General features: G+C 26.1%; 4 protein-coding genes across 4 annotated transcripts; 1 reads left to right on the top strand and 3 right to left on the bottom strand.

Annotated features, from left to right (window-relative positions):
* Nucleotides 1–280: 280 nt before the first annotated feature.
* Nucleotides 281–3274, bottom strand: ENU1_008420 (I/LWEQ domain containing protein; the record flags this gene model as incomplete). The annotated part of the gene is made up of 1 exon (XM_008856608.1): nucleotides 281–3274. The coding sequence occupies one exon, from the start codon at nucleotides 3272–3274 to the stop codon at nucleotides 281–283; it is 2994 nt and encodes a 997-aa protein (XP_008854830.1).
* A 266-nt stretch (nucleotides 3275–3540) lies between these two features.
* On the bottom strand, nucleotides 3541–5702 carry ENU1_008430 (SPRY domain containing protein; the record flags this gene model as incomplete). Its single annotated transcript, XM_008856609.1, has 2 exons — nucleotides 3541–3873; nucleotides 3930–5702. The coding sequence occupies 2 exons, from the start codon at nucleotides 5700–5702 to the stop codon at nucleotides 3541–3543; spliced, it is 2106 nt and encodes a 701-aa protein (XP_008854831.1).
* A 195-nt stretch (nucleotides 5703–5897) lies between these two features.
* On the bottom strand, nucleotides 5898–6914 carry ENU1_008440 (nucleotidyltransferase domain containing protein; the record flags this gene model as incomplete). Its single annotated transcript, XM_008856610.1, has 1 exon — nucleotides 5898–6914. One exon carries the CDS (start codon nucleotides 6912–6914, stop codon nucleotides 5898–5900), a length of 1017 nt encoding a protein of 338 aa, XP_008854832.1.
* Nucleotides 6915–7302: 388 nt separating this feature from the next.
* Nucleotides 7303–8667, top strand: ENU1_008450 (protein kinase domain containing protein; the record flags this gene model as incomplete). The annotated part of the gene is made up of 3 exons (XM_008856611.1): nucleotides 7303–7515; nucleotides 7621–7704; nucleotides 7804–8667. The coding sequence occupies 3 exons, from the start codon at nucleotides 7303–7305 to the stop codon at nucleotides 8665–8667; spliced, it is 1161 nt and encodes a 386-aa protein (XP_008854833.1).
* Nucleotides 8668–9437: the final 770 nt, after the last annotated feature.

Consider the following 9437-nt stretch of genomic DNA (forward strand, 5'->3'; position numbering starts at 1 on the left):
TCCTAATTTAGAAAGCATCCAATGATGTGGGGCATTTAATCTCTTCAAGTGGTGTCTTGGTCCTCTAGCCATTTCAGAAAACGACTGGTTGAATTATCTTAAAATACAAAACCCTTTTTTTCTTTTTAACTAATTCTATTTTACTAGTTTATTTAATTATTCTTCTAATTTTCTTTTATATTTGATTTAAAATAGTTTATTTAATAATATTTATAACTTTTTTATTTGTTATATCAATTTAATTATTTTTAAAAAGTGAATAACACAAATAAAAAATGAATTAATTGTTTTGTCTTTCATAACGTTGTTTATTCAAGTCTTTTAATTTTTTCTCAGCAGCATCTAATTCTCTTCTTAATTTAAGTACTTTAATTTGTGCCTCTCGTTCTTTGACAATCAGTTGATAATCAGTTAATTTACTAAAATCAACACTCTCATCTTTTTCTTCTTTGAGTCCACTAATTGCATTAACTGCTTTTACAAGTAATTCTGTAGCTTCTTTAACACTCTTTGATGCATTTTCAACTTTACCTAATGTTGGTGAATCAAAATCAGCTTTGGATCGTGCTGCAGTGACTAACTGAACGGTAGCTTTAGCAACTTCACGACTAGAAGCAATTAAAGCATCTTCATTCTTTTCACAACCAGGTGTAACATTATTATTGGCAACAGTAACAATTTCTTTTGTAGCTTCAGCAACTGCCTTTCCTGCAGTAACTAATCCCTCAGACCAAACTTGATTTGGAGCATATGGTTTTGTTGGTGTAGCTAGTTTCTTTCCTAATGCAACTCTTTCTTTTTGAGCTAAAGCTGCTGCATTAACAAGTGCAGCAGTTGCTTTAGCAATAGCTTGTGCACTTTCCATAATTGCTTGGTTAACATCCATTTCAGCACTTACTCCTTTCTTTGATTGTTTTAACCATTTTTCAAGGTCTTTAGCTAAACTATTGATAGAATCAGCTGCTTTTAATAATTCTCGTTCAGCGTCATCATCAATTCCACTCAAATTAACTGCTTCAGCAACTTCTTCAATTCCTTCTACAAGAGTTTTTTCTTTTGTCATATTGATATTAAAAACATCACCAGCTTCATTGACATGTTCTCTATCATTCCATTTATTCATTAACACTTTAACACTATCATATAAATCAGATGTGGTTTGTCTTAATTGTAGTTTCATTGCTTCATCTGCAATTTTTGGTTCAACTCCTTTAAGGTCTTCTAATAATGTTTGCATTGATTTATGGAAATTCTCTAATTCTTTTTCTGCTTCTTTTGGATGGTTTTGTTCTAATGCCATTCTATAAGCATTTCCAGTAGCATTAAGAATAGTTAAATCTCTTAGAACAGTTTCTTTAGTAGCATTTTTATTTCCTTCAATTGTCATGTCATTAAAGTTTTTCATCATTTCTTCAAATTCTTTTTCTACTCCCTTAACATTTGCTCCAACAACTCTCCAATAATCTTCTTCTCTTTCTTTTTCTAATATTTCATATTTTTGTTCCATTTCATTAACTTTTAATTCAAGTTCTTTTAATTGTTGTATTTTATTTTCTTTTTCTTTATTGAGTTGTTCAATATTCATAATATACTCTTGATTCTTGTCTTGTAACTTTTTTAATTCAACTTTCATTGCTTCATTTTCTAATTCTTTATTTTTCTTATATTCATTCCATTCTTCCTCTTTCTTCTTCCAATTATCAAGTTCTTTCTTTTGTTCTTCTAATTCTTGTATTAATTTCTTTTCATTTTCTCCAAGATTACTTTCTCTTAATTTTAATTCTTCAAGTTGTTTCTCTAATTCTTGAATCACTTTTTGTGCTTCTTCAACTTTATGTGAAAATTCTTCTTTTAATTGAGTCTCTTTTGCCATAACTTCTTTTAATTGATTTAATTCATTTTCAATTTGTTTTCTCTTTTCTTCTTCTTCTTTTAATTGTCTTTCTTTTTCATTTAGTTGTTGTTGAATTTCTTTTAATTCTTTAATTTCTTCTTCCTTTTTTGCCAACTCTTTCTTTAATTCTTCTGTTTCTGAACTTTTTTCTTTCCATTCTTCAATTTCTTTTTTCAATTGTTCAATAACAGCTTCTAACTCCTTAATTTTATCATTATTTCCTACTTCTTTTTCTTCATTTAATTGTTTTAACTCTCGTTTATGTTTTGCTTTTAATTGGTCAATAGTTATTTTTAATTCATTAATTTGTTCTTCAAGTTCTTTAATTCTTTTGAGTAATTTATTGATTCGATCCATATCTACAACCTTTTCTACTTTAACAATAACTTCTTTTTCTTTTTCAATAGCAACAGGTTGTTTCTTTTGTTCTTGTTCTTCTTTAGCAAAATCAAATGGTGCAGGTACTGGTTGTTGTGGAACTGATTTAACTTCTTCAAACTTGTTGAAGTCAAATGGTTCAAATGCCTGTTGTTGTGGTTCTTGTTTTGGTGGTGGAGTTGGTTCTTTAGGAGGTGGGGTTGGTGATCTTGGATGACCTAAAGTAATGACACTAAAATCAGGTGGTTGAGAAGACAATTGTGGAACAGTAACCAAAGCAGTAACATCTCTAATAACACTAATTTGGTCAAATATACTTTTAAGGTCATAATGCATTGTATTAAATTGTGAAATTAAATCTTTATATCGTTGGTCATGATGAAGAGAAACAAAAGTATTAAAAATAATTTCATAAAACATATAATAGATACCATTTAATTCTCTCATTAAAGTAACTAACATTGCCATAAGTGATAATATTCTTTTTGCATTTAATACTTTTAAAATAGCATTAGTATCATCTTGACATACTCGTAAATGTTTCATTAATGGTTCAATAACTGCACTAGCACTTTCATAAGAATTAATTTTCATCCGACCAATAACTTTCTTAAATAAATCTGGATCCATTGATCCTGGAATAAATCGATTATTTGTATGTAATTCAACTTTACTTTCTAAGACTCTGATAAATTTAAGGAATAAATCAGTTGCAACATTCCGTGGTTGTGAGCGCTTGAATCTATCTAATTCTGGAATCCATCCTAAATCAAATGTTCTTGTTGTACAAGCTTGTTGAGGTCCATCAAGCATAATTCTATGAATAATTTCCAGAGCTTTCATTTGAGTAACTGGTGTTCCTTTTTTTATTTTTTCTAATAGTTGATGATAGAGCATGACACAATATTGTTCAGTACTACATGAGCAAATTAATTTTCTAACGTGTTTGTCTTTTGGAAAAGAGTCAGCAGGATCAGTTGCTTTATTGATAGTTTTCTCCATTTAATAATCAAAGATGAGATTTTTTCAAGTTCTCATTCTGCCGTTATAGCCATTTTTAGACTTATTTCACTAAGCAAACAAAACTGCATATTTACTGTTCTTTTTTCCTTGTTTTTTTGGTTTTGATGATTCTTGTTTACCAAAATGATGTTGAACTTCTTCGGAAAATTGATTATTTTTTTTGTTATTCATCTCAACAATTATGTTATTCATGAGAAATGAATGGATAAGAAGAATGGTTTGATATAATGAAACAAAGAAATGAATTATACCACTAAACAAGAACCAATTTGATACTCATTATAAATATTGTAAACAAATGGTTCTTGTCCATAATTGATATGTAGTTCCTTAAATAAGCTAAGTGATATTGCCGCATCAATCCCTTCCCAGTCAATCTTTTTGGTATAACCTTTTATTCCATCACAAGTAAAAAAGACTTCATGAGTAATTGAATTAAAACCACATCCAATAACATTTTTATTTCCATCATATAAACCATATGGTTTGAATGAACAAGCGATTTTATGATCACCTTCATAAACATTTCCACTATCATTCATATATCCAATAGAATATTTGATATTACCAATATACTCCTATTCTTTTTAATGTTTATTTTATAGAAGACTTTTATTTATAAACAATAACAAACTGTTTCATCATATTCAAATTTTGTTGAGTGAATTATACCAATAGACATTAATGACTGGTGTTGTACTGTCACTTCAAAATATCTGATAGAAGAATCAACAACTTTTTCAGTACCATTTGGAAATACTAAATACATATTCTTACGATCATCTTCTTTATTATAAAAATTACTTGAAAATAGAGTATTGATTAACCATGAACTTACTTGTTTTTTTAATCGAATTTCAGGTCCACGAGATTGAACTCTTGAACAACTTACATAAAACCATCTTACTTGGAATAGTTTATTGTAACTATTAGAACTCATTTTGGTAAATAATTGTAGTGATGGTAAAAAGATACAACTTTGAATTATTTCTTGGAATTTTGTATAATCAACTCCACAATATTGTAATGGAGAAATTAAATCTTCTTCGTCTATGTCTTGATCTTCTGGTAATTGATTTATTTTATCAATGTTATAAAAGCTAATTTCTGAACATTCTTCTATTTGAACAAATACATCTTTGAATGAAACTGGATTAAAGTAACAATTCCTACTTGCCATTATAACAAATTCTTTTAGAGAGTCCACTTTAATGTTCATTGTTACCTCTTCAACATCTTGTAATATAACTGATTCGATTGGACTAAATTTTAATTCAATAGAACAATAACTACAACCTTCAATAGCAATTTCAATAATGTTTATTGTTTTATCTTTACCAATGAATTGAATGTCATGACTTCCTAAAATATTCACTTCTCTTAATAATGGATAATCCCCTTCAAATGAAATATTCCCACATTCATTTAATGTTAATATTTGAAGATAATCCATGTTAATTGGCATTAAATAATAGTCATCTGATTGATATTCAAAATTAAGTGTTAGTTCTAGTGTTAATACACATTTTGGTATATTCCAATTATCATATTTTTTTCTTTTAAACACATCTCCTTCTTCTTGTTCAAATGGTTTTTCAAAATGAAGTTTAATAATATCTGCATAACATTTTTCTATAATAGAATTAAATCTATTACAATTAAGTGTACCTTTAATATCAATTTTTCCTTCATCACATTCAATTGCTTCACTCATAAATTCACATTGATTATCACTAAAAGCAGTATAATGATACTCAATTCCATCAAAACATTTTAATTCTTCTTTTGATTTAACATGGGTATTAGTTGTATATTCTATTTGAGTCATGCCATTATGAGGAAGGTACTTCTTTATTTGACTAATCAAATTTTGTTCTGTAGAACTACTTCTTTTGACTAAATTAAATAATTCAACTCTTGTTGGAAAGTGAACAAACATTTGACTACCATTGTCAGTAAATTTTTTGAAAAATGCAATAACTAATTCAATGTCTCCTCTGACACATCTTAAGTTATTAAATTGTTGAGCATTCTCAATAAAAAATTGAGATGTTTCTTCAGGCATTCTTGATTCAGGATGGGTTTCAGATTCATCTGTATAATACAATGATATATGATAAACTTTTGGTAGTATTGATGTAATGTCATTTATATTAGATTTTAAAATACTATTAAACATTGGATTTCTTATATTTGAGACTTTGTTAAATAGTTGTTTAGAAAAGAAACAATAAGATAAACAATTCATTGTTTCAGGATTAAAATTTGTACAAAATTTAATAACACTTTCACTACTAGCAAACCATGGATTAATTTTTAGTCGTTCAATTGCTTCTTTACAAGTTTTACTAACTTGAAGAAATTTAAAAATGTCTGAATAAGTTTCAAAATGTAATGCGACATGCATTAAATAAATAGCTTCCAAGCTAATCATTTAAATTAAATATAAAGTTCTCAAAGAATAAAAAAAAAATAAGAGAAGAAGATGAATTTCTTTACAATTTGGGATTTTATTATTTAAGAAAATAAAGTAATTTATTAAGTGTTAATAGAATTTTCAAATAAACATTACAATTAAATCAATCATTAAAAGAATTTATGGTTATTGTAACGACTTATCATTGACTGTTCTATTTTCATGAACAAGAGTTGGAGTACCTTGTTCACTAAATCGTTGACAAATAGCATTTCTAAAAACTAAAGTAGATGCTGCAATAGCAACAACATTAGATAATCTACTTCTTTTAGGTAGATATTTTTCCTTTGGACTTTTGTACTGATAATTTATTCCAATTAATGTCTTTTTAAAAATGTACTGAACAGTAGTAAATTTAAAAGAAGTTCTACCAACATTATTTAATTCATCACAAGGATCAATAATCATTGGACATGATTCAGAATCATCTTCAGATCGATATTTACAATATCCACTAATTAATGAAACAGCAGTCATTCTCATTTTAAATAATGATCCATAAAAATTAAGAAATCCAGTAATAGCAATACCACAGTCTTCTGTTGGATTATTTTTGAGATATGTACAAACTAAAAGAATAATTGCATATGAACCTAAACCACCATGATATGGTTCATTTAATGAATTTTGAAATAATAAAAATTTAATAAATAATGAAAGTGTTCTTGCTAATGGGAATTCAGTTAATAATGTTTTAATATAACTAGTAGTTACAATCCCATTATCACAATCAACAGAAATATCAATTGATAATGCACATTCTAAATCAGTTAATTTAACAATAGGTATTTTAGCATTAGTAATTACATCATCTACTCTAATACTTTTTATTGTTCTACAAAGTTGAGCAACTCTTTTTAATATTCTAATTTTTCTTCCTATCGATAAAGATGGTAATTGAGGAAATAATAATGCAATATCAACATCACTTGATGGTAATGATAATCCATAAACAAAACTTCCATACACTTGAACTTCACAATGTTCTATATTATTTTCAAAGAGTTGTTTAAGTTTATCAACACAATAATTTCTACATCTAATTTCTTCTGGTGTTAATTGAATAAATTCTTCAAATAATTTCATTTCTTTATCTAATGTCAAACACTCTTTCTTTTTTGTTCCATTTAACCATGCTGCCATCTTATCTTCTTTCTCTTTAACTTCTTTTATCTTTCAAAGTTTTAATTCAAAGGGTTTTTTTTTTAAATTCTTTTGCTTTTCTTTATTTTTTCTTTTTTACTGAATTACTTCTTTTCTCTCAATTTTTCATTCTTTTTGGAAAAAATAGGGTTTTTTAAGGTTTTTTATTTTTAAAAATCTTACTATAAAATAAGTTATAATTATTAAAAATACTAATTTATTAATTACTTTTTATCAATTTTAATAAATAACAGAAAAATTACTTATTTTGAAAAAGAAAAATGTAATTAAAAACAAAAATAAATGAAAATGCTATAAAAAGATCATAAAATTTTGTTATAAAGAAAACAAAAAAATTTTGACGAAAAAGAACTTTAAGGATCAGTCAATGTCTAAACGATTATTAAAAAGAGTATCACAAACAGAAGTATTTCAAAATTATGGAATTCAAGAAGGAATAATATTAGATAATGAAAGTAATAAATATCGAATATCAAAAGTTATTGGGTATGGAGCATTTGGTATTGTTTTTTTAGCTAATAATATAAAAACAGGTGAGGTTAATGCTATTAAGAGAGTCTCACAAGGGAAACGGTGTAAAGTTTGTTATAATTATTAAGTATAATAACCAATTAAAAAAAAAAGAAGTAAAGAATATTTGTTTAAAGAAAATAATAAATAAGTGAGAAAATAATAATGAATATAGAACAAAGAATTAAGAATACAGGAAATACTTCATCATCAAAATGTAATAAAATTAAAAGATTCATTTTTGAGTAAGTTATCAAATGTTTGTTTATTTTAATTTTGTTAAGAACGGACATAAATAATTAAAACAGTGTTTTTTTAAAGAATAAAAAAACAAACAAACTACTAACACCATTATTAGAGCTCAAGTTTTTGTTTAAATTTAGTTATGGATTATTTACCACAAAATCTTTATCAGTTTATGAGAAGTTTAAAAAAAAAAGTACCAACTATATATATTAGATTATTTTCATATGAACTTATTCGTGGATTAGCATATATTCATTCATTAAATATAATTCATCAAGATATTAAACCAGAAAATATTTTAGTTAATAAAAATACAGGTGATTTAAAGATTTGTGATTTTGGAAGTGCAAAAAATATTTTAGATTCATCAGAACCAAATGTTTCATATATTTGTTCACGGCATTACCGAGCACCAGAATTAGTATTTAGAACAAGTAAATATAATAGTTCTATTGATATTTGGTCTTATGGATGTATTCTTGCAGAGATGTTCTTAGGAAAACCACTTTTTCCAGGGAGTAGTACTTCAGATCAAGTTGTAAAAATAATAAAAATTATTGGAACACCTACAGAAGAAGAGATGAAAGCAATGAATAATGAAATCCCTCCACCAATATTACCTAAAGTTGATGGAATTGGAATTGAAAATACATTGAGTTCATTTAAACCTCCTGTTCAGGCTATTACTATTTTAACTCATACATTACAATACTCCCCTGAAAAACGGTTAAGTGCTTCAAGATTGCTTACAAGTGAATTTCATAAAGAGTTATTTAATGAAGGGGTTTTATTACCAAATGGAAATCCAATACCAGTTTTAACTCAATATGATGAAGATGAATGGAAAAGAGGAAAGGAGAATGAAACAATAGATAAAATGAAAGAATTTGTTGAAGGAGAAAAGAAACGTATTCTTTCACAAAATTTAATTAGAAAAGATAAAGAAACAAAGGATATTATTTCAGATGCAAAATAATCTATTTTTAATGTGGAACATAGCTTAAATTAAAATATTTATTTTTCTGGTTTAAAGATTTTTTTATTTTTTAAGTCATCAATTCAACATTTTGACATTTTTATTTGGATTTTTTATTCTTTTCTGGAGTTATTCTTTTCTTTTTTTTTCTTTTCATTAAAATATGTTGAAACAGAGAAATGTCTTAAGTGTTTTTTATTTCAATTCAATAAATACAGGTAGTTTGACGTTGACTCTTTATTTGTTTCTTAAAAAGGTTAATTTCATTTTTAAAAAACATATATTTTTTTTTCTATTCTTTACAGAAACTAAGGAAAGTCATAACATTAAGAAAGAAAATAAAAGCCAAACTCATTTTAAATTCATTGAAAAAGTCATTTTCTTTTTAACTCAAAAGTATAGTATTAATAAAAGTAGAATAATAAGATTTTATACGATTATCAACAAGTTTTCAAATATCATTAACAAGAATTGTTTATTTTTTTATGTGAAGGAAATAGAATTTGAAAAAAAAAATAAAGAAAAAAAGTGTATATTTTTAACCACGTATCACTTCGTGGAAGAAAAGGAAGAAATATAAAAAGATTATCAATCACATCTTATTAAATTAAATTGTATTAAACTGTTAAAGTATGTGTATTGAAGAAACACTTTGTATTGAAAATGAAAAGAAAAGAATTAAGAGTGCTTTCATTCCTGTTACCTTTAATGATGAACAAGTTACTATTGTTGATAAACAAAAGAAAAAGAGAATTTCACCAGAATTTCAA

Source organism: Entamoeba nuttalli, assembly GCF_000257125.1.
Source record: "Entamoeba nuttalli P19 unplaced genomic scaffold asmbl_2084, whole genome shotgun sequence".
In the NCBI taxonomy this organism is placed as follows: Eukaryota; Evosea; order Mastigamoebida; family Endamoebidae; genus Entamoeba; species Entamoeba nuttalli.